This window comes from Coregonus lavaretus (genome assembly GCF_964263955.1).
Source record: "Coregonus lavaretus genome assembly, chromosome: 23".
NCBI classification, from domain to species: domain Eukaryota; kingdom Metazoa; phylum Chordata; class Actinopteri; order Salmoniformes; family Salmonidae; genus Coregonus; species Coregonus lavaretus.
This window is the reverse complement of record NC_140010.1, coordinates 6,421,591-6,446,861: the sequence shown is the minus strand read 5'-3', so window position 1 is coordinate 6,446,861 and position 25,271 is coordinate 6,421,591. Positions and strand designations below refer to the sequence as shown.

Below are 25,271 nucleotides of genomic sequence, written 5' to 3'. Positions count from 1 at the left end.
ACACACACACACAGTCCCCCTTGCTCTGCGCTGTGTTTATCAGGGCCGAGCCCATCAACCATCTGCGCCTGGTTGCCCTGGTAACCCCAGTATTATTCTGAGCACGGTGTTGGTGCTCCCTTGCACAGGGAGAGTAAACTGTTTGTTGGTTAATGGTGTGTGTGTGCCTCCATGTGTGTGTGTGTGTGTGTGTGTGTGTGCCTCTATGTGTGTGTGTGTGTGTGTGTGTGTGTGTGTGTGTGTGCCTCTATGTGTGTGTGTGTGTGTGTGTGTGTGTGTGTGTGTGCCTCTATGTGTGTGTGTGTGTGTGTGTGTGTGTGTGTGTGTGTGTGCCTCTATGTGTGTGTGTGTGTGTGTGTGTGTGTGTGTGTGTGTGTATACACATGCCATATACAGTGGGGAAAAAAAGTATTTAGTCAGCCACTAATTGTGCAAGTTCTCCCACTTAAAAAGATGAGAGAGGCCTGTAATTTTCATCATAGGTACACATCAACTATGACAGACAAAATGAGAAAAGAAAATCCAGAAAATCACATTGTAGGATTTTTAATGAATTTATTGGCAAATGATGGTGGAAAATAAGTATTTGGTCAATAACAAAAGTTTCTCAATACTTTGTTATATACCCTTTGTTGGCAATGACACAGGTCAAACGTTTTCTGTAAGTCTTCACAAGGTTTTCACACACTGTTGCTGGTATTTTGGCCCATTCCTCCATGCAGATCTCCTCTAGAGCAGTGATGTTTTGGGGCTGTCGCTGGGCAACACAGACTTTCAACTCCCTCCAAAGATTTTCTATGGGGTTGAGATCTGGAGACTGGCTAGGCCACTCCAGGACCTTGAAATGCTTCTTACGAAGCCACTCCTTCGTTGCCCGGGCGGTGTGTTTGGGATCATTGTCATGCTGAAAGACCCAGCCACGTTTCATCTTCAATGCCCTTGCTGATGGAAGGAGGTTTTCACTCAAAATCTCACGATACATGGCCCCATTCATTATTTCCTTTACACGGATCAGTCGTCCTGGTCCCTTTGCAGAAAAACAGCCCAAAAGCATGATGTTTCCACCCCCATGCTTCACAGTAGGTATGGTGTTCTTTGGATGCAACTCAGCATTCTTTGTCCTCCAAACATGACGAGTTGAGTTTTTACCAAAAAGTTATGTTTTGGTTTCATCTGACCATATGACATTCTCCCAATCCTCTTCTGGATCATCCAAATGCACTTCAGACGGGCCTGGACATGTACTGGCTTAAGCAGGGGGACACGTCAGGCACTGCAGGATTTGAGTCCCTGGCGGCGTAGTGTGTTACTGATGGTAGGCTTTGTTACTTTGGTCCCAGCTCTCTGCAGGTCATTCACTAGGTCCCCCCGTGTGGTTCTGGGATTTTTACTCACCGTTCTTGTGATCATTTTGACCCCACGGGGTGAGATCTTTCGTGGAGCCCCAGATTGAGGGAGATTATCAGTGGTCTTGTATGTCTTCCATTTCCTAATAATTGCTCCCACAGTTGATTTCTTCAAACCAAGCTGCTTACTTATTGCAGATTCAGTCTTCCCAGCCTGGTGCAGGTCTACAATTTTGTTTCTGGTGTCCTTTGACAGCTCTTTGGTCTTGGCCATTGTGGAGTTTGGAGTGTGACTGTTTGAGGTTGTGGACAGGTGTCTTTTATACTGATAACAAGTTCAAACAGGTGCCATTAATACAGGTAACGAGTGGAGGACAGAGGAGCTTCTTAAAGAAGTTGTTACCGGTCTGTGAGAGCCAGAAATCTTGCTTGTTTGTAGGTGACCAAATACTTATTTTCCACCATAATTTGCAAATAAATTCATAAAAAATCCTACAATGGGATTTTCTGGATTTTTTTTCCTCAATTTGTCTGTCATAGTTGACATGTACCTATGATGAAAATTACAGGCCTCTCTCATCTTTTTAAGTGGGAGAACTTGCACAATTGGTGGCTGACTAAATACTTTTTTGCCCCACTGTACCACACTCCCTTGTGCCTTATTGCTTAAATACTGTACACTATATATACACAAAAGTATGTGGACACCCCTTCAAATTAGTGGATTCGACTATTTCAGCCACACCTGTTGCTGACAGGTGTATAAAATCGAGTACACCGCCATGCAATCTCCATAGACAAACATTGGCAGTAGAATGGCCTTACTGAAGAGCTCAGTGACTTTCAACGTGGCACCGTCATAGGATGCAACTTTCCAACAAGTCAGTTCGTCAAATTTCTGCCCTGCTAGAGCTGCCCTGGTCAACTGTAAGTGCTATTATTGTGAAGTGGAAACATCTAGAAGCAACAACGGCTCGGCCGCGAAGTGGTAGGCCACACAAGCTCACAGAACGGGACCTCCGAGTGCTGAAGCGCGTAGTGGGTAAAAATTGTCTGTCCTCGGTTGCAACACTCACTACCGAGTTCCAAACTGCCTCTGGAAGCAACATCAGCACAATAACTGTTCATCAGGAGCTTCATGAAATGGGTTTCCATGGCCAAGCAGCCACACACAAGCCTAAGATCACCACGTGCAATGCCAAGCGTCGGCTGGAGTGGCGTAAAACTCGCCGCCATTGGACTCTGGAGCAGTGGAAACGCCAAACGTGAATCAAGCTTCACCATCTGGCAGTCCGACGGACTAATCTGGGTTTGGCGGATGCCAGGAGAACGCTACCTGCCCCAATGCATAGTGCCAACTGTAAAGTTTGGTGGAGGAGGAATAATGGTCTGAGGCTGTTCTTCATGGTTCGGGCTAGGCCCCTTAGTTCCAGTGAAGGGAAATCTTAACGCTACAGCATACAATGACATTCTTGACGTGCTTCTAACTTTGTGGCAACAGTTTGGGGAAGGCCCTTTCCTGTTTCAGCATGACAATGCCCCAATGCACAAAGCAAAGTCCATACAGAAATGGTTTGTCAAGATCTTTGTGGAAGAACTTGACTGGCCTGCACAGAGCCATGACCTCAACCCCATTGAACACCTTTGGGATGAATTGGAACGCCGACTGCGAGCCAGGCCTAATCGCCCAACATCAGTGCCCGACATCACTAATGCTCGTGGCTGAATGGAAGAAAGTCCCCGCAGCAATGTTCCAACATCTAGGGAAAAGCCTTCCCAGAAGAGTGGAGGCTGTTATAGAAGCTAAGGGGAGACCAACTCCTTATTAATGCTCATGATTTTGGATTACATTACATTTTACATTTGAGTCATTTAGCAGACGCTCTTATCCAGAGCGACTTACAGTTTGTGCATTCACCTTAAGGTAGCTAGGTTAGACAACCACATATAAGTAAAAGTTTTCCTCAGTAAAGCAGCTTTCAGCAAAGTCAGAGCTAGTGAGGAAATACAAGTGCGAGGGTTGGTGTGTTAGTGTCATTGTCACACATGATCCTCCCTCAGTTTTATCAGCCTGAACTCTGCTCCCTGTTTCCGCCAGGGAGAGAAGGATGTAGGGGAGAGGGGGACAGATAGAGCAACAAGACACCCCAGGAAAGAAAGAAAGAAAGAAAGAAAGAAAGAAAGAAAGAAAGAAAGAAAGAAAGAAAGAAAGAAAGAAAGAAAGAAAGAAAGAAAGAAAGAAAGAAAGAAAGAAAGAAAGAAAGAAAGAAAGAAAGGTTGAGAAATGGAGAGAGGGAGGAGAGGAGTGGAGGAGGAGAGGAGAGAAGGTGAAGAGGAGAGAAGGAAAGCACAGAGGGTGAAGGTGTAGACAAGCGGAGGCTGGAGATGGAACAACCAGAGGGTGAAGGTGTAGACAAGCGGAGGCTGGAGATGGAACAACCAGAGGGTGAAGGTGTAGACAAGCAGAGGCTGGAGATGGAACAACCAGAGGGTGAAGGTGTAGACAAGCGGAGGCTGGAGATGGAACAACCAGAGGGTGAGGGTGTAGACAAGCGGAGGCTGGAGATGGAACAACCAGAGGGTGAGGGTGTAGACAAGCAGAGGCTGGAGATGGAACAACCAGAGGGTGAGGGTGTAGACAAGCGGAGGCTGGAGATGGAACAACCAGAGGGTGAGGGTGTAGACAAGCGGAGGCTGGAGATGGAACAACCAGAGGGTGAGGGTGTAGACAAGCAGAGGCTGGAGATGGAACAACCAGAGGGTGAGGGTGTAGACAAGCGGAGGCTGGAGATGGAACAACCAGAGGGTGAAGGTGTAGACAAGCGGAGGCTGGAGATGGAACAACCAGAGGGTGAGGGTGTAGACAAGCGGAGGCTGGAGATGGAACAACCAGAGGGTGAAGGTGTAGACAAGCGGAGGCTGGAGATGGAACAACCAGGAAGATGGAAAGGGAAGAGAAGGGAGGTAGTGGACAGGAGGGTTAGGGAAACAAGAGAGGAAAAGCATGAGGAAGGGAGAAAGGACTAGGGGGGAGGGGAGAGGACTAGGGGGGAGGAGGGGAGAGCACTAGGGGGGAGGAGGGGAGAGGACTAGGGGGGGGGGGTAGAGGACTGGGGGAGGCGGATAGAGGACTAGGGGGGAGGAGGGGAGAGGACTAGGGGGGAGGACTAGGGTGAGGATGGGAGAATATTAGGGGGGAGGAGGGGAGAGGACTAGGGGGGAGGAGGGGAGAGGACTAGGGGGGAGGACTAGGGGGAGGATGGGAGAATATTAGGGGGAGGAGGGGAGAGGACTAGGGGGGAGGAGGGGAGAGGACTAGGGGGGAGAATGGGAGAATATTAGGGGGAGGAGGGGAGAGGTCTAGGGGGAGGCTGGGAGAATATTAGGGGGGAGGAGGGGAGAGGACTAGGGGGGAGGAGGGGAGAGGACTTGGGGAATGAGGGGAGAGGACTAGGGGGAGGAGGGGAGAGGACTAGGGGGAGGAGGGGAGAGGACTAGGGGGGAGGAGGGGAGAGGACTAGGGGGAGGAGGGGAGAGGACTAGGGGGGAGGAGGTGGGGAGACCTAGGGGGGAGGATGGGAGAGGACTAGGGGGGAGGAGGGGAGAGGACTAGGGGAGGCTGGGAGAATATTAGGGGGGAGGAGGGGAGGAGGGGAGAGGACTAGGGGGAGGAGGGGAGAGACCTAGGGGGAGGAGGGGAGAGGATTAGGGGGGAGGAGGGGAGAGGACTAGGGAGGAGGCGGGGAGAGACCTAGGGGGAGGAGGGGAGAGGATTAGGGGGGATGAGGGGAGAGGACTGGGGGGGGGGGGACTAGGGGGGAGGAGGAGAGAGGACTAGGGGGGAGGAGGGTAGAGGACTAGGGGGGAGGAGGGGAGAGACCTAGGGGGGAGGAGGGGAGAGACCTAGGGGGAGGAGGATGGAGGATTATGGGGGAGGAGGGGAGAGAACTAGGGGGGAGGAGAGAGAGGACTGGGGGAGGGGAGATGACTAGGGGGGAGGAGGTGAGAGGACTGGGTGGATGAGGGGAGAGGACTAGGGGGAGGAGGGGAGAGGACTAGGGGGGAGGAGGGGAGAGGACTAGGGGGGAGGAGGGGAGAGGACTAGGGGGGAGGAGGGGAGAGGATTAGGGGGAAGGAGGGGAGAGGACTAGGGGGGAGGATGGGAGAGGACTAGGGGGGAGGAGGGGAGAGGACTAGGGGGGAGGAGGGGAGAGGACTGGTGGGAGGAGGGTAGAGGACTAGGGGGGAGGAAGAGAGAGGACTAGGGAGGAGGAGGGGAGAGACCTAGGGGGGAGGATGGGAGAATATTAGGGGGGAGGAGGGGAGAGGACTAGGGGGGAGGAGGGGAGAGGACTGGGGGGAGAAGGGGAGAGGACTAGGGGGGAGAATGGGAGAATATTAGTGGGGAGGAGGGGAGAGGACTAGGGGGGAAGGTGACAGTGGATCTGATAACAGCTCTTGACAGCTGCTCAGACATGACTCTCTCCCTCTCTCTCTCTCTCTCCCTCTCTCTCCCTCCCATCGTCTCCCCCATAACCCACTATCTTTCCGTCCTGTCAGCGTTTAGCAGAGCGAGAGAGTGTGTTGAACTTCTGACACTGCAGAAAAAGGGATCTGAGAGGACCTTGACCCAGGAGCTCCCCATTAACAATGACATCCAATCCTCCCCCACCCGGGCATCCTCCCAATCACCCACCCACCCACCTACCTACCTACAGCAATGCAGGAGAGGACACACACACAGTCTACATCAAAACCATCGACACGCGTTTCCCACAGTGCGGAAAATAAGAAACACGCAAACCCACACAGATAAACAGAGATACTCTCAGCATTACAGTGAAAAGAGAGAGATTAACATTCTGATCATGTTCATAGAAATCACTGCTTGGAGACAACATGGAGGCCGAAACAAGACCAGGGCGGCACGAGCAACCTCCTGTCTGGCTACTGTCTGTCTACTGGCTGGCTACTGTCTGGCTACTGGCTGGCTACTGGCTGGCTACTGGCTGGCTACTGGCTGGCTCCTGGCTCATTTGAGCCCCCAATATCTTTGACAGGCAGAGAGGAGAGCACACAGTGGACTAGGAGCACTGTAGGCAATGAGGAGACGGGTGGGTCGACCAAAAAAATAGGCAAACATTTTGAGAGATTTCATGAAACAATTGAGAACCATTCTACACTTTGGGGTTGTTAGTTATGTTCTCACATTGGAGCTTTCCAGAGTTTAATAAATATCAAACTAAAGTTTAGCATTCATACATTAAAAAAATAAAATCACTTTCTGTAGGACACACCAACATTAACTTAGGGAGTGAGTCAATAAAAACCAGTCTGGAAACTGCTGCTCTAGAATCTATGGAGTCGTAAACACTTCCACTACTTCTATATATAAGCTAACTGCCATCTAGCTACGGTAGGCCTTTGATACCCAATACCGATGGACGTTGTGGAGAACCGAGGGCGGTGGCCAGGGGGACTGGCGTTAGAGCAGTGGCGTAATGAAAGTGGCTGGACGACTGGACAGCGGGTCGGACTGGGCCATAAACGGTTATACAACGATCAACAGAAACCCCAGACAGTCACGTGCTGCTAATGCTAATGGTGCTACAGTCAATAATTTCAGTTTACATCACCCCTGGGCAGTACGCCCCCTGGTAGTCTAGGGTCATTACTGTTACTAGGAGAGGGTGAGAGAGAAGGAAAGAGAGAGGGATGGGACTCGTACTATTAATCTGTTAATTAGTTCATAGTTAATGAAGTTAGACATATATGCAGTGTTTATAACACAGTGGATGGCCATGGAAGATGTTCCAGACACAACTGTCAATAGGCAACCTGAAATGTTTGTTTTATTGTTTTAATAGCGTCTGATGTTCTTACAAATTCATACATAAAGATACACATTCTCTCTCTCACGCTCTCTTCCTCGCTCTCTGTCACACACACAAAGCATTCTGCATCTTTCAGGACCCCCCCAGGCAGTGTTTCCAGTGTCTGTTGTGAGATGTCCTGGTCTTATCATGGGCTAGTCTGCCATGCGCAGTGGGACGGAACATTCGGAGAACATTGTGTAGTCACACACCCTCTGGCTCCGGAACAGGGGAACAGGGTCATTACATCACCACTAAGCGCCACGGGAACAGAATCATAGTCAGAGCTCTCTATATTTCTAAATAGGAGATTTACATTTTATACTTTAGTCAAGTAGCAACATGCAACAATTTCAATGATTTTACGGAGTTATAGTTCATGTATGGAAATCAGTCAATTGAAATAAATTCATTTGAGAGAAGTAAGCTTTTTGTGCAGATGGAACATTTCGGGGATCTTTTATTTAAACATGTAAAAGTGGGACCAACACTTTACATGTTGCGTTTATATTTTTGTTCAGTATATATATATATATATCGATATTTGACTCCAAGTATTTATTTCATTTTATTTTTGATACTGTAGGTAGCATTAGCTAGCACTAGTCGGGTGTACCCGAGCCAAAACTACATCAAATCGCAATAAAATCACAGTATCGATTCGCAATACATATAGAATCGTGAGAATGGCAATACATACAGTATCATATCGGCACCTAAGTATCGTGATAATATCGTATCGTGAGGTCCCTGTTAATTCCCAGCCCTAGTACATCATCAAACAGGCAGGTAATAAAAGCATGAGTAAGTCCATGCGTCAGTGTTGACCAGTGGTAATGCTTGTGACCCACAGAGGGGAAGTGTGACTGAGAAGGGTCAGAGACTGTTCTGTTCCTTTTACTAACATGACACACACACACACACACACACACACACACACACCCCAGGCATATCCTATCATGTACAGCTCAGAAGTAAACATATTGGATACACATACAGGGCCAGGTAAATATAAAGCTATAAAAATACTGACACTGTAAATAGGTCAGGATGTTGAAAACGGTTGACATGTAGAAAGAGAGTGAGACAGTGAGCAAGAGAGGAGGAGTGGGTGAATGAAGAGGTGGAGGAGGAGGAGGAGGAGGAGGAGGCGAAGCTTTAGTCGACTGGTCGATTATTTGGCCGACCGAGATTTCTTTAGTCGAGCAGTAGCAAAAATAAATATATGTCATGGTGGACAAGACCCGTGTCTGATTGGCTCCTGTCTGAGTGGACTTATCAATTATGGAGGCCTGTCTTGAGTGGACTGATCCACTGTCATAAAAATAATAATAATAACCATCCGTTTTCTTCATCTCCTTATTGTTATTGTTATGATCATCATTATAATAATAAGTGATGTCATCATCATTAGTAGTCTTAGTATAGCAGCCTTGTATAACCACCATCGTCCTGTAAGCCTAAGAGGGCATCCTGTTCAGTCTTAATACCGTAACTTACTTAGGCCTATATTTCAATACTTATTAAATAGGCTACAGTACCGTATCAATCAATCATTCATTATTTCGTGTCATCACACAGCATACAAGTCATTCATTATTTGAAATGCAATCAATCATTTTAGTTTTAAAATAAAATAACAAAGCAACACTTGAATAATTAGCGTAAACAATAAATAAACTGTTCCATTTCAGAAATTGCATTCCCGAATTATTGTGACTGCTTTTAGTCTTTGCTGTAATAAAGGCTTTACAAAAAAATATATATATCCTTACTGGCCTGATATAGGCTGCACTATCTAGCTACTCTCCTTACTGGCCTGATATAGGCTACAATATCTAGCTACTCTCCTTACTGGCCTGATATAGGCTACACTATCTAGCTACTCTCCTTACTGGCCTGATATAGGCTACACTATCTAGCTACTCTCATTACTGGCCTGATATAGGCTACACTATCTAGCTACTCTCATTACTGGCCTGATATAGGCTACACTATATAGCTACTCTCCTTACTGGCCTGATATAGACTACACTATCTAGCTACTCTCCTTACTGGCCTGATATAGGCTACACTATCTAGCTACTCTCCTTACTGGCCTGATATAGGCTACTCTATCTAGCTACTCTCCTTACTGGCCTGATATAGCCTACACTATCTAGCTACTCTCCTTACTGGCCTGATATAGGCTACACTATCTCGCTACTCTCCTTACTGGCCTGATATAGGCTACACTATCTAGCTACTCTCCTTACTGGCCTGATATAGGCTACACTATCTAGCTACTCTCATTACTGGCCTGATGACTGTAAGTCGCTTTGGATAAAAGCGTCTGCTAAATGGCTTATTATTATTATTATTATTATTATATAGGCTACACTATCTAGCTACTCTCCTTGTGTCATGGTATGTCCTTGTAGATAACAATGTCACAAATAAATAAATACAATTATTTATACAAAAGCTTTTTCATTATTAAAATAGGCCTACAATTTTTTATCTAAAAAAATGAACACTCACGTAATCTAATGCTAACGTCCGTTTGGATATTCAATTAATCGATTAACTGTGTGCATCCCTAGAAGGGCAGATGAGATAGTTTGACACAGAGGCAACAGTAAGACAGAGCGATTGCCTCAGAGAAAGAGAGAGAAAGAGAAAGAGAGAGATAAAGACAGAGAAGGGATCAAACTGTGATCAGCATGCAGAATGCTCTCTTTTCTCCACCCCCTCTCTCTCCTCCACCCCCCCCCTTTCCCCCTCCCCCTCTTTCTCCTCCACCCCCCTCTCTTTCCCCCTCCCTCTCTCTCTCTCCTTTCCCCCTCCCTCTCTCTTTCCTCCACCCCTCTCTCTTCATTTATCTATATCTTCCTTGCTCTCCCATCTCTTTCTACCTTCCTCAATCCCTATATATTGCTTTCCCCCATCCCGCCCTCTCAACCTCTCCCTCCCTCCACTATGTGCAGATTAGTCTAATAGAAATGACCTATTGGAGAGAGCAAAGTGTTCCAAACCTGATTACTCATTTACCTCCCCTTCATCCTTTTCTCACTCCACTCCTCTATTCTGCCCCCCCCCCCCCCGTTTCCTCCTCTTCTCTCCATGCTTTAGAGAGTTATCCCACTGCGTTACACACCACAGTGAGGCAGATTCTCTGTGACAGTTTATATGAGCCAATGGCCTCACTTAAACACCAACCAGAAACATCACTGTTGAGATGGTGGGTGAAGCAGGGGTTTGTGTGTGTGTGTGTGTGTGTGTGTGTGTATGTGTGGATATAAAACCTATATGTAACTGAACTGTAGATGTGTGTGTGTATGTGAGCGTAAATGTGTGAAGAGACAGTACACGTGCCAGTGACAGAAACGTGTGATACGGTGATTGCCTGTGTGTGTGTGTGTGTGTGTGTGTGTGTGTGTGTGTGTGTGTGTGTGTGTGTGTGTGTGTGTGTGTGTGTGTGTGTGTCTGTGTGTGTGTGTGTGTGTGTGTGTGTGTGTGTGTTTGTCTGTGTGTGTGTGTCTGTGTGTGTGTGTGTGTGTCTGTGTATGTGTGTCTGTGTGTGTGTGTGTGTGTGTGTGTGTGTGTGTGTGTCTGTGTGTGTGTGTGTGTGTGTGTGTGTGTCTGTGTGTCTGTGTGTCTGTGTGTGTGTGTGTGTGTGTGTGTGTGTGTGTGTGTCTGTGTGTGTGTGTGTGTGTCTGTGTGTGTGTGTGTGTGTGTCTGTGTGTGTGTCTGTGTGTGTGTGTGTGTGTGTGTGTCTGTGTGTCTGTGTGTGTGTGTGTGTGTGTCTGTGTGTGTGTGTGTGTGTGTCTGTGTGTGTGTGTGTGTGTGTGTGTGTGTGTGTGTGTGTGTGTGGGGGAAGCTCCTCAGTGAGGAATGCATCCAGCCCTGAGGTGATGTAATGGTTTTCCTTAGGCTCAGATCAACATGCAGAAAGAGTGGTCTGTCTTGCAGCAGCACCATACTGTGACGCAGGTAGGTGGAGGTGACAGAGGTCTCGCCATACGTCGATGAGACAATACGAGACACATTCACCACCCCTTTTACCAAAGGTGTTACTTTTTGACGCAGGTTGGCACCCTGTTTAATTTGGGGATTTTACTATAGTATGTTTGTGTGCACAAAAGCAAATGTTGTTCCACAAAGAATATACAAAGATAAATAAATAAGTCGGTATTAGCTGACCAACATGCATCAATATTTATACATATATATTCTTTTTTTTTGTAAACTGGCAGCCATTTCACTCGCAATACTTTTCCATCTGCAACGTGCTGCATTCATCCCACTGAATGAGCAGAGGCTATTTAATATTAAATCTAAGACATGAACCTGTTTGATCCCAGGTAGATTCGACTCCCAGGGTCGAGTGAAAGACGAGAAAAATTACAGGAGAGAAATTACAGGAGTTTTCCGTGGAGGAATGCAAGCCCTAGTGCCTAGCTCCTGACGACACTGGTCGTACCCCATCGTAGTACGGAAAGCCCCTGTCGTTCGCTGACACCATTTTTCAGCATTGAACCCTCCACATACACACACACTCCTAACCAAGAGCGCTGCTCTGCTGTGCATACATAAACAAGGACCCTACAGTAGAACACTGACAACAGACCACTAGCAACAGCGCCCCCTTAGGCCTCTGAATGGTCACTGCAACTACAGTCCAACACTCCAAGCCAGGGGGAAAAAAATCATATCAGCAAGGTTGGCTTTGGAATCCTCTGCACTGGGATAATAATATTATTCAGGGCTCTATCAAACCGTTTTTTGGGGGGGATATTCCATCAAAATAATGCAAACATGTTTAACACATTTGTCAACATCAACTTAACTGTTGCATTCTATAATTAAGCAATACGGCCCGAGGGGCTTTGGTATATGGCCAATATACCACGGCTAAGGGCTGTTCTTACGCACGACGCAACGCAGAGTGCCTGGATACAGCCCTTAGCCGTGGTATATTGGCCATATACCACAAACCCCAGAGGTGCCTTATTGCTATTATAAACTGGTTACCAACGTAATTAGAGCACAAAAAATAAATGTTTTGTCATACACGTGGTATACGGTCTGATATACCACAGCTGTCAGCCAATCAGCATTCCACAAGGAACCGCTTTCACTACTGGGACAGATACAATATCTGCCATGTAGTGGCAAAACAACGGCTTGGGTAGGGTTTGAAGGATAGCTAACAACAATAATATATATATATATATATATATATATATATATATATATATATATATATATATATATATATATATTTACTCTATCCATGCTGTTTAAGACTTCCATTCAAATAACAGGCAACATAGGTTACCATGGCTATCATTCTGCACTCTGAATGCACCAGTGAAAGTATCCAGATAAGCACTGAATAGCTACAAAACCCGGTCATACATCTCTACAAATGACTTCCAACCACTTCTGTAGAATGATGTAATCAGGGGCTGAAGAATTTGCAGGGATGGGATTATAATATTATAACGAAACTGAACATGGACATTTTCAAACGTTGTCTTACAGCGCCATGTTGTGGTCTGTCGCGTTATAGAGCCCTGTTCCACTCTTTCCAACGACATTACCAAATTATGAGGCAAACATTCAATTGATGCAGTAGAGTCTTAACCAATATAATTTTCACAAGGTCCAATATTTATTCAGAAATAAAGACAAGTAGGCAGGCAAGTAAGGTTAAAAACACATACCAAGCACGAGGATGGCATCGTCCTTCATGACGTGTTGCTGCAGTAGATGCTGGAACTTGGAGAAGTCTCCAAACCATTCAAAAGAATGTTCCGTCTTGTACCTCTCATCCCAGTAGTCCACGTCTTTATACCTTGAGTTACGGTCGGGTAGATACTCCATCCCAACGCTGTCCCTCACTGTAGACGGAATGGAATGATAACTATACACAATGTATAGAAATTAAAACATAATTGATACTTTCCTGTATAAAATGGAACATGAATTTACTGTCAGTCACCATTATGTTGTGAGTGGCATTGCTGAGTTGATGACAGAGAAATGTAACTAATTAGACTGTTGACAGTGTTATGTTATGATGACTGCCCCAGGTTGTGGCTGTGCAAGTCTAAACCAACGATAATAGCACAACGTTTTTACATACTGTACTGTCTTTGACAATAGCTATCTAGCCATATATATCTATCTATCTATCTAGCTACATTTCACGCTGAATCCCCATGTGACATTGTCAACTCTTATTCGCTTACGTTAGTCAGTTATGTCCTCACTTTATGCAGTTTTCATAAAAATTATTTGAATTGAAATGAAAGGAAAATATAGGCTAGCTGTTCATGTAATCATTTTCCATATTCCACGTGCTGCTCGCGGGAACCATCTGACGCTTCGCGCAAAGCATCCTTGGGAAATGATATCACCGTCCAATCACATTTGAGGAACCGACGCTACAGTGTAGCCGTGCGTAGTAGCAGGGTTAACTGTATTTGCAAATAAACCTGGCAGAAGTCTGTGACATTGCCTACTACAGTTGTAACAATGTTTTCACGTTCATTCGTTTCCGCTCCGTTTGTAATCACATGAGATTCACCGTGCAAGCATACCGTTTTCATGTGTGTAAAACGACGAAGAAAGTGTTAGGCTACATTGTGACAGATTGCATGGCCTGGGTGGGTGGTGATTTCTCTTAAGGACCAATGGCACCGGCCATGCAAAACGAACTCTATTGAACAGCGCTTGATGGCCATCTAATCTGCACAGTATACTAATATTTTGGACTGCAAAATATGTATTTAGTAGGCGCTATGATAACCATAAAGACTATTAACAACCAATTTGTGGTGTCATATTACTCTCATTGTGGTCTGAAACATATTAGTGGTTTTCTTCTCAATTGTTCTGTAAATAAGCAAACACGTTTGAACTTTTACATGTGCACTTGTAACACCACGCCTACTTCCTGGTCTTGCAGATTTTAATAGTTCACCCATTCAGTTCAAGGAATGGACAGATCTTTCCCCGATCTTGCCCTGTGTCAGAGTCGAACCGTGGTGATCCTTCCTTTTCTCTCGACCTTTTCTGGAGAAATTCCTTGTGCGCCATTCCTTCTTTTCAGCCCACAGACAGCGCAACATAAATCGCAAACAATACGACGATTGGAGGTCATCTTGGAGATTTGAGAGGTAGTTTTTGAAGGGGGTTTAAACTTAGTCGTGATACTTTCTAAGCTTTATAAGTTCTGCACAGTGTTCTTCTCTGCACACAAATACTAGTTGCACAATTTGTCTCTGTACTGAATGGCTTTAATATAACTCGTAAGAATGTCTTCAAAGGCATTTGCATAATGCATAGAATGAGAGAAAGAGATGGTTCTTGCTCTGAACTGTATTTTTCCTACTGCATCTACAAGTCCCCCATATAATTTATTTTATCAAGTCAATACTTAAGTAGTGTTTTATTTTTCCTTTGCAGATGAGGGCCATTGGGAAAGTGTCCTTTCAATTGAAGGCGCTCAGCATATTCCCAAGTAAATTTAAATGTCAGATCCGTGGACATAGGGTATCTCGTCCTCAAAACTTTACTGGCTATGAGAGTATCAAACAACAATACAGCCCCCAGATACCTGAGTACTTCAACTTTGCAAAAGATGTGCTTGATGTGTGGGCAGAGAAAGAAAAGGTACAGTATACCTTGTTTATCTAACCTTCAACTTCCGTTGCCAGTGCTTGACTTGGATGCCAGCTCCTGCCCAAGTCAAGCACTGTCCGTTGCATAAATTGTCATGGTGGAATGAAAAAATGGTAACACTTGACTTGAACCCTCTGACTGTGACATAGTTGTTATAACTCGTAATGACGTGTTGTTATGTCAGTGTTATGACAACATCATCATGATAGCATATTTGACATATCATTCATATTGGCAGAGGGATATGTTCAGCATTAAACTTTACGGTTTCAGATTAACTAAAATGTAAATGTGAAATCACCATTGTTTATTTCAGAAAGGAGAGAAAGCATCTAACCCTGCCTTCTGGTGGGTGAATGACAGAAAGCAGGAGGTGAGGTGGAGTTTTGAGGAGCTGGGCTTCCATTCCAGAAGACTGGCCAATGTTCTGTCAGGTGCCTGTGGTCTCAACCAGCAGGACAGGGTGTTTCTGGTACTACCCAGGGTTCCAGAGTGGTGGCTCGTCAATGTGGCCTGTCTCAGAACAGGTGAGCTAGAAAAGATCTAATCAAGAATTCCAAGACTTCATAATAGATTGAATAATTTTTTTCACCAGAAATTCTGGCGACCCCACCACACCCCAAATCTTAAAATTGGTCAGTTTTGATTTTCACATCAACAAACTTCAAATCATTACATTTTAATCTCTCTAAGAGAACCAATACATACATTTAGTCAATACAATTTTATTTGTCAAATTATCTTTTTCACTAACGTTTGTATATTGTTCCCATAAAATAATCTGTACTGTTAATTTTTGGTTCCCCCCAAAATAAAATAAAAACGTTTTATTTATTTTTATTTGGCGACCCCACTGAAATTCCCCCGCTACCCTGACTTTGAAAACTGTTTAGTGCAATAAATAAACTCGTAGTCCTCTCACTGTCAACTACGTTTATTTTCAGCAAACTTAACATGTGTAAATATTAGTATGAACATAACAAGATTCAACAACTGAGACATGAACAACTGAACAAGTTCCACAGACATGTAACTAACAGAAATTGAATAATGTGTCCCTGAACAAAGGGGGGTCAAAATCAAAAGTAACAGTCAGTATCTGGTGTGGCCACCAGCTGCATTAAGTACTGCAGTGCATCTCCTCCTCATGGACTGCACCAGATTTCCCAGTTCTTGCTGTGAGATGTTACCCCACTCTTCCACCAAGGCACCTGCAAGTTCCCGGACATTTCTGGGGGAAATGGCCCTAGCCCTCACTCTCTGATCCAACAGGTCCCAGACGTGCTCAATGGGATTGAGATCCGGCCTCTTCGCTGACCATGGCAGAATACTGACATTCCTGTCTTGCAGGAAATCACGCACTGAACGAGCAGCATGGCTCGTGGCATTGTCATGTTGGAGGTTCATGTCAGGATGAGCCTGCAGGAAGGGTATCACATGAGGGAGGAGGATGTCTTCCCTGTAATGCACAGCTTTGAGATTGCCTGCAATGACAGCAAGCTCAGTCCGATGATGCTGTGACACACCGCCCCAGACCATGACGGACCCTCCACCTCCAAATCGATCCCGCTCCAGAGTACAGGTCTCGGTGTAACGCTCATTCCTTCGACGATATACGCGAATCCGACCATCACCCCTGGTCCACTCGTCAGTGAAGAGCACTTTTTGCCAGTCCTGTCTGGTCCAGCGACGGTCGGTTTGTGGCCATAGGCGACGTTGTTGCCGGTGATATCTGGTGAGGACCTGCCTTACAAGAGGTCTACAAGCCCTCAGTGCAGCCTCTCTCAGCCTATTGCGGACAGTCTGAGCACTGATGGAGGGATTGTGCGCTCCTGGTGTAACTCGGGCAGTTGTTGTTGCCATCCTGTACCTGTCCCGCAGGTGTGATGTTCGGATATACCGATTCTGTGCAGGTGTTGTTACACGTGGTCTGCCACTGTGAGGACGATCAGCTGTCCGTCCTGTCTCCCTGTAGCGCTGTCTTAGGCGTCTCACAGAACGTACATTGCAATGTATTGCCCTGGCCACATCTGCAGTCCTCATGCCTCCTTGCAGCATGCCTAAGGCACGTTCACTCAGATGAGCAGGGACCCTGGGCATCTTTCTTTTGGTGTTTTTCAGAGTCAGTAGAAAGGCCTCTTTAGTGTCCTAAGTTTTCATAACAGTGACCTTAATTTTTGCTGAGTTTATGTTTGGGGCAATACAATACAAATAGTTTTGGAGAACAGCTGCTAAATTAGTAAACATTTCTAATATAAATGCGATACCTATTTGGTCTCCTGACCTGAACAGGAAGAACGTAGAACCTTATTTATTCCAGTCCCTTGTTATTAGCTATGGCTAGGGCCCCAAGACTTTCCTTCAGGAAAAACTCCTGTCCTTGGTGAAGTCCCATGTCTCCCACAGGAACAGTGCTGCTGCCAGGCACCTCTCAGCTGACAGCCAGGGACATCCTCCACCGGCTGCAGACCTCCGGCGCCCGCTGTGTCATCACAGACGAGTCCCTGGCCCCCCTGCTCGATGCCGTGGCCTCTCAGTGTTCCAGCCTGCAGCATAAAATACTGGTGTCCCCCACCAAGAGAGAGGGCTGGAAGAACTTTGGAGATCTGGTGAGGTAAAGATAATAACTTAGGTCAGAAATAATTCCCTAGACACCTCATAGAAAGGATCATATATTTATATATTTCCTAATTCCATTCTTTTACTTTTATATTTGTGTGTATTGTTGTGAATTGTTAGATACGACTGCACTGTTGGAGCTAGGAACACAAGCGTTTCGCTACACCAGCAATAACATCTGCTAAATATTTGTATGTGACCAATACAATTTGATTTGATTTGAATGGGCTCATAATGGCTCCAGTTCACTGTGTTTGATATATTGGTTTGGTCTATCTACACCTTGCTTGTTACTTTCAGCACCTCGGTACTGACCAAACTCTCTCCATAGGAATGCGTCCAGCGACCATGAGTGTGTGGAGACTCGCAGTGATGACCCTATGACCATCTTCTTCACCAGTGGGACCACAGGGTCACCTAAGATGACCCAACACAGCCACAGCAGCTATGGGATAGGCCTTACTGTCAACGGAAGGTAGTTCCTCCAACATTAATCTCGGTTAACCCAGATGTTTACGTAGTCTGTCCATGAGAGATTACTTCAACATAATAATAACCATAACCTTAACCACAACCAAAACCACAACACAACCATAACATAATTAGAACCATAACATAACCATAACCACACCACAACCATAACATGGGTTAAACTTAGATTGCACTGACACTAATTGCTTAGGATTTTTTGGTCATTTTATTAGGATCCGCATTAGCTGTTGTGAAAGCAGCAGCTACTCTTCCTGGGGTCCACACAAAACATGAAACATGACATAATACCCATTGAACTGAACCCTAATTGCGGTTTATCTCTGTCCTACTCCCTCCCTCCCTCCCTCCCTCCCTCCCTCCCACTCTGTCTGTGTGGAGGTACTGGTTGGACCTGACAGAGAGGGATGTCCTGTGGAACACATCCGATACAGGCTGGGCCAAGTCTGCCTGGAGCAGTGTTTTTGCCCCCTGGATCCAGGGAGCCTGTGTCTTCATCCACCATATGCCCCGCTTTGACAGTCACACTGTACTAGAGGTGTGTGTGTGTGGTGTGTGTGTGGTGTGTGTGTGGTGTGTGTGGTGTGTGGTGTGTGTGTGTGTGTGTGTGTGTGTGTGTGTGTGTGTGTGTGTGTGTGTGTGTGGTGTGTGTGGTGTGTGTGGTGTGTGTGTGGTGTGTGTGTGTGATGTGTGTGCGTGTGTGTGTGTGTGGTGTGTGTGTGTGGTGTGTGTGTGTGTGTGTGGTGTGTGTGCGTGTGTGTGTGGTGTGTGTGGTGTGTGGTGTGAGTGCGTGTGGTTTGTGTGCGTGTGTGTGGTGTGTGTGTGTGGTGTGTGTGTGTGGTGTGTATGTGTGTGGTGTGTGTGGTGTGTGTGTGTGTGTGCATGTGTGTGTGTGGTGTGTGTGTGTGGTGTGTGTGGTGTGTGTGTGTGTGGTGTGTGTGTGGTGTGTATGTGTGTGGTGTGTGTGTGTGTGTGCATGTGTGTGTGCATGTGTGTGTGTGTGGTGTGTGTGTGTGTGGTGTGTGTGTGCGTGTGGTGTGTGTGTGTGTGTGTGGTGTGTGTGCGTGTGTGTGTGTTCATACACCATATGGTCTGAAAACAACACCTATTCCCTTACCTCATTGATGTCAGCACATCTGAAGGAAGTGGATTGCTTCAGATCTGCATACACTGCATTTGACCACTAGATGGCCCTGCATGTCCATTCTCACTCCATAGAACCCCTCTCTGTGTCTTCTACTGCCTGTGTGTCCATGGCTAGGTTAATACTGAATGTAGTGGGGAAATGTTGTTATTTCATGTCATTACAGATACTGATATTTCATGTGTTTTTCTTTGAAGACTCTCTCCAGCTACCCCATATCCACATTCTGCACGGCTCCAACTGCTTATCGAATGCTAGTGCAAGAGGACATGTCCAGGTATTTGCTTCTACACTGATTAAATAATGTCCCGATTAAGATTAAAACCAAATCATTATTAACATCTGAGACATCTCTTCTTGTCAGTTATAATTTCAGCAACTTGCAGCATTGTTTGTGTGCTGGTGAGCCCATCAACCCAGAGGTGATGGGGAAGTGGAGGGATGCCACTGGACTGGACATCTACGAAGGATATGGACAAACTGAAACTGTGAGTTACGTTCGAGATGATTAAAGGTTGCACAAAGAATGGTGTCTTAGCTTCTCTGTCATTTCACTTCCAGGTACTGATAGCTGGTACTTTTAAGGGCATGAAGATCAAAGCCGGGGCTTTTGGGAAGGCTTCACCAGCGTATGATGTGCAGGTATGTGCAGTCTACAGACAACAGTGTTGAAAATTATCCAAGTCATTCATTCATGTAATGTGTGCTAAACCATCAACATTAACCAATGTGTAATCAATAAAGTTGCCAGGTTTTGATACAAACTGCGGACATTGGCAACATTTGTGTTTGTATCTCAGGTGGTAGATGAAGCCGGTAATGTCTTGCCCAGAGGAGTGGAGGGGAACCTTGGTATCAGAGTGAAACCACACAAGCCTTTTTCCCTCTTTACTGAATACACGGTATGTAAGACCACTTCACTGCAAGTCAACTAGATGCCACTTGGTCCCCCTGTCTGTTTTTTTCCAATAGGAATTGATGAAATATCCACATCATTGATTGATTGATTGATTGATTGATTGATTGACTGACTGGTCCTTCAATTTGATATTGATCTGAACCTTCTGAAATACATTGACACTTGGTTTGTTTCCTTGCATCTTAATATTGTAATATTTTTATACACCTCCATGCAGGGTGACCCTGAGCGAACAGCAGAGTGCTACGTTGGGGACTTCTACCTGACTGGGGACAGGGGCGTCATGGATGAGGACGACTACTTGTGGTTCGTGGGTCGAGCTGATGACGTCATCCTCTCAGCTGGGTAACACTACGGTCGACTTCCTGCCCGACTGGATGTGCAGGCCTTGCATTGCATCAACCAATGGTTGCGTGCCACATCATCGACTGTGCAGTTGGGAATTAGATTGCTATGTCATTATGCTGCGTTCGTAACCAAGTGGGAGGAGGGAATTTACCAGTTGTGAAGTCGTAAATACCAGTTGGATGCGTTCACGTGCTTTGAACTCGTTGAGAAACCCTGATTGGCTAATGGCCAAATAGCTGCGTAAATCATAAACTAAAAGTTCAGCTATCATGCTTGTAAACAAATGATAGTGCTCAAAAACTATATTAATAAATTGTTTTGTTGTTGCATTTAACTGCCGAAAATGCTGTTATCGAGGTAATTTCCTTAGTAGGTGAGGTCAGAGGTAACCATGTGGAAGTAGTGGGAGCGCAGGATCATAGTCAGTTTCCCACTAGTAATTACCAGTTGGAGGGCCGTTCAAGTGGATTTTTCCCAGTTTTATGTGTAAATTCCCACTTTCCTCTTGGTTACAAACACAGCATTAGTTGACATGTTAAATACCTATCCAGGCGTTGTAAGATCTACCATGTGTCAGCAATGTAGTCGGGCAGGAACTCAACCTATATCTATGGGGCACAAATGTCAATTGAAAGTTCTTCTCAATCCATGAGTAAGCTCAATCTGAGTCTGGGAAACTGGACAACAATGTTTAGTTGACTATCGCCCTATTGGCACGGGACTAGTATTACTAGAGAACGTTGGTTATGTAATTATTACTCCAGAATGTCCGTAATTCCAGAGGACGATTCGGACGGGATTCGTTTTTTCCAAACTGCCGGCTGTAATGATTACTTTTATGACGGAAGCCTGGAGTTTTTATTCTAGTCGTGAAGATACAGTATTTCAACATGTCCAGGTGATCGGGCCACACTGATAACTCCAGCTTGGTTCCCAAGTTTCTAAACCATACCCAACCATCTTTGGTATAGTGTCGCCATAATATTTGAATTGAGGAAGTGTGATCATAATCATTAGGATATTTTAGCGATCCGCAGTACGTCCTAAATGCCCCCCATCCTTCAGATGTGAGCTAATCAGTGCACTTGCACCTGAGATCCATTTTAAGGCTATGGATGAGAAAGTTAACATATAATTTCCAAACGTTTAGGTCAGTTGTATGCTGCTTTGCGATCTATTAACAGCAAGGGTTGCATTAAATAGCCGCAATATATTTTTTGCACAAAACATATTTAAAAAAGCATTCACTGTGTAAGTTTGTATTTATTATGGATCCCCATTAGCTGCTGCCAAGGCAGCAGCTAGTCTTCCTGGGGTCCGGAAGAATTAAGGCAGTTATACATTACAATACATTCATTACAGAATTCACAACACACTAAGTGTGTGCCCTCAGGCCCATACTCCACTACCACATATCTACAACACAAAATCCATGTGTACGTGTGTGTATAGTGCGTATGTTATCGTGTGTGTGTATGTATGTGTCTGTGCCTATGTTTGTGTTGCTTCACAGTCCCCACTGTTCCATAAGGTGTGTTTTAATCAGTTTTTTAAATCTAATTTTACTGCTTGCATCAGTTACTTGATGTGGAATAGAGTTCTGTGTAGTCATGGCTCTATGTAGTACTGTGCGCCTCCCATAGTCCGTTATGGACTTGGGGACTGTGAAGAGACCTCTAGTGGCATGTCTTGTGGGGTAAGCATGGGTGTCTGAGCTGTGTGCTAGTTGTTTAAACAGACAGCTCGGTGCTTTCAACATGTCAATACCCCTCACAAATACAAGTAGTGATGAAGTCAATCTCTCCTCCACTTTGAGCCAGGAGAGATTGACATGCATATTATTCATATTTGCTCTCTGTGTACATCCAAGGGCCAGCCTTGCTGCCCTGTTCTGAGCCAATTGCAATTTTTTGTGGCACCTGACCACACGACTGAACAGTAGTCCAGGTGCGACAAAACTAGGGCCTGTAGGTCGGACCTACCTTGTTGATAGTGCTGTTAAGAAGGCAGAGCAGCGCTTTTTATGGACAGACTTCTCCCCATCTTAGCTACTGTTGTATCAATATGTTTTGACCATGACAGTTTACAATCCAGGGTTACTCCAAGAAGTTTAGTCACCTCATCGTGCTCAATTTCCACATAATTTTTTACTAGATTTAGTTGAGGTTTAGGGTTTAGTGAATGATTTGTCCCAAATACAATGCTTTTAGTTTTTGAAATATTTAGGACTAACTTATTCCTTGCCACCCATTCTGAAACTAACTGCAGCTCTTTGTTAAGTGTTGCAGTCATTTCAGTTGCTGTAGTAGCTGACGTGTATAGTGTTGAGTCATCCGCATATATAGACACACTGGCTTTACTCAAAGCCAGTGGCATGTCGTTAGTAAAGATTGAAAAAAGTAGGGGGCCTAGACAGCTGCCCTGGGGAATTCCTGATTATACCTGGATTATGTTGGAGAGGCTTCCATTAAAGAACACCCTCTGTGTTCTGTTAGACAGTTAACTCTTTATCCACAATATAGCAGAGGGTGTAAAGCCATAACACATACGTTTTTCCAGCAGCAGACTACGATCGATAATGTCGAAAGCCGCACTGAAGTCTAACAAAACAGCCCCCACAATCTTATTATCATTAATTTCTCTCAGCCAAGCATCAGTCATTTGTGTAAGTGCTGTGCTTGTTGAATGTCCTTCCCTATAAGCTGAAAAGTTGATACATGTAGGCCATTAATATATAGCTTATGTGCAGCACTTCGTTCAATTTATCCAATCAGTTATCGTTTTCTTGCTCAAACCGCGAACGAGCAACACCTGTCAAACTCAGACATTTCTCTCAAAACACAGGTATATCGATTCGCACAGGACTAGCATTACCAGAGGACCTTGGTGTTCGCCAAAAAACAGTAGGTTATTCTGGCTGGAATTGTTACTCACCTTCCATGTAAAAATTACTGACATGGCAGAATCGGACGGGACTAAAATTACAGATGTGGTGTTTTGTGCTCGTGAACATAATTACATTACCTCCCCCAGTAAAACTAATCCTGTCCGAATAGGGCTAAAGTTTGGGTTGGTTGTTTAGGTACCGTATTGGTCCATTTGAGGTGGAGAACGCTTTGATTGAACACCAGGCTGTGGCTGAGTCAGCCGTGGTCAGCAGCCCTGACCCTATCAGAGGAGAGGTACAGTATGGATGGATCAATCAAATCCATTAAAGGAATAGGTCATCCTCACCCAAAATCAAAGCTTGTCAGATGATTTCAGAGCTCAAGTTGTTAAAGTCCATAGTCAAGCTAAGTCCATATTTTATGCTATCTTGTTGTTTAGATCTCTATAAATGAACCTATATTGGCCTCAATCCCAAAATGATTTGTAGCGATTGCACTATAATTCCAGTGAATCTTTCCGTCCATCTTTCCAGGTTGTGAAGGCGTTTGTTGTTCTAACAGCAGAGTACAAATCTCAAGATCAAGATCAACTTAAGAAAGAGTTACAGACGTATGTGAAGAAAGTTACTGCACCGTACAAGTATCCACGCAAGGTAATTGTTATTATTTTGTAAAGATACTTATCATTGAAAAAAGGTTGATCAATATCTATTAGGCAAAATAAGGTATTTAGACTTTTCTCCTCTTGACAGATAGAGTTTGTGGAACAGCTACCAAAGACAGTCAGTGGTAAAATCAGAAGAGTGAAGCTAAGGAACAAAGAATGGGGACGATCCTGAATCGTTTGAGGATAATCTGTTGTACAGTCTTATTGGAACTGTGAAGAGAAGGTTTAAAACGTTTATCAAATCGCACCGTCTTTTCTTACTAGCACCGACTTTTCTTACTAGCACCGTCTTTTCTTACTAGCACCGACTTTTCTTACTAGCACCGACTTTGCTGATAACTACTTAATTGAGGAAAAATGTACTTACTGTGATATGTGGTTGTCTCACACTATCTTATGATGAATGCACAAACTGTAAGTTGCTCTGGATAAGAGTGACTGGTAAATTACTAAAATGTAAATGTAAAATGAATCAAAACATCTGTGAAATGAATGGCACATGCCATTTTCTATTTGTCTCCATCATTGCATGATTAGCTACTTCACATTGGTATGAATGAGAAAAACTTTAACAATAAACTTTTGATTCAGTATATTACAGCACTGTGTGCGTACGAGCATGTGTTTTTCTGTGAACAGCAGCAGTGATTTACTAGACAAATTAAGGCCCAAAGCAAAGTGATAATATTGAGAAAATAAACATCTATTTCTGTACAAACCTGTTTTGGTTATCCCATGATCCTCTGAGGTCTTCTACTGAAGATTCTAGTTCTCTACATGTTCTTCTTCATACACTTTTTGGTGTTGATGACAGTGTGCAGTCCAGGTATTGTGTGACGTCTATGTAGACCCCTGGAGACTGGACCATACCACAGCCCATGCCCCAGGACACCACCCCTAACAGCATGGTACGACACACCAGAGGCCAACCTGAGTCCCCCTAGAGAAGAGAGAGAGAGACACCAGTCCTGTTTGAATACTTTAAGGTGATGTAGAGTTGAAGTCGGAAGTTTACATTCACCTTAGCCAAATACATTTAAACTCAGTTTTTCACAATTCCTGACATTTAATCCTAGTAAAAATTCCCTGTCTTAGGTCAGTTAGGATCACCACTATTTTAAGAATGTGAAATGTCAGAATAATAGTAGAGAGAATGATTTATTTCAGCTTTTATTTATTTCATCACATTCCCAGTGGGTCAGAAGTTTACATACACTCAATTAGTATTTGGTAGCATTGCCTTTAAATTGTTTAACTTGGGTCAAACGTTTCGGGTAGCCTTCCATAAGCTTCCCACAATAAGTTGG

At 44.8% G+C, this 25,271-nt stretch overlaps 2 protein-coding genes across 2 annotated transcripts in view; one reads left to right on the top strand and one right to left on the bottom strand.

The window, feature by feature from the left end:
• Positions 1-13,577, bottom strand: part of ece2a (endothelin converting enzyme 2a) — a 156,531-nt gene extending 142,954 nt beyond the window's left edge. Inside the window, exons 1-2 of the mRNA XM_084139906.1 lie at positions 13,456-13,577; positions 12,928-13,104 (exon numbers count right to left, since the gene is read on the bottom strand). Coding sequence (XP_083996032.1) covers positions 12,928-13,087 — 160 coding nt within the window. The 5' untranslated portion in view covers positions 13,088-13,104; positions 13,456-13,577. The remainder of the gene's footprint in view (positions 1-12,927; positions 13,105-13,455) is intronic.
• A 618-nt stretch (positions 13,578-14,195) lies between these two features.
• LOC311150659 (acyl-coenzyme A synthetase ACSM3, mitochondrial-like) lies at positions 14,196-24,679 on the top strand. The gene is made up of 14 exons (XM_084188157.1): positions 14,196-14,385; positions 14,675-14,881; positions 15,207-15,417; positions 17,297-17,504; positions 17,841-17,984; positions 18,380-18,536; positions 19,340-19,419; positions 19,507-19,630; positions 19,704-19,784; positions 19,943-20,044; positions 20,279-20,406; positions 23,492-23,591; positions 23,831-23,950; positions 24,050-24,679. The coding sequence occupies exons 2-14, from the start codon at positions 14,675-14,677 to the stop codon at positions 24,134-24,136; spliced, it is 1,749 nt and encodes a 582-aa protein (XP_084044283.1). The 5' UTR covers positions 14,196-14,385; the 3' UTR covers positions 24,137-24,679.
• Positions 24,680-25,271: the final 592 nt, after the last annotated feature.

Bases quoted from the DNA above. Each gene is read 5' to 3' on its own strand.
- LOC311150659 (XM_084188157.1), top strand. From the start codon at position 14,675: ATGAGGGCCATTGGGAAAGTGTCCTTTCAATTGAAGGCGCTCAGCATA. The intron at 17,505-17,840 runs GTAAAGATAATA...CTCTCTCCATAG, and splicing joins AACTTTGGAGATCTGGTGAG to GAATGCGTCCAGCGACCATG. The intron at 17,985-18,379 runs GTAGTTCCTCCA...GTCTGTGTGGAG, and splicing joins GGCCTTACTGTCAACGGAAG to GTACTGGTTGGACCTGACAG.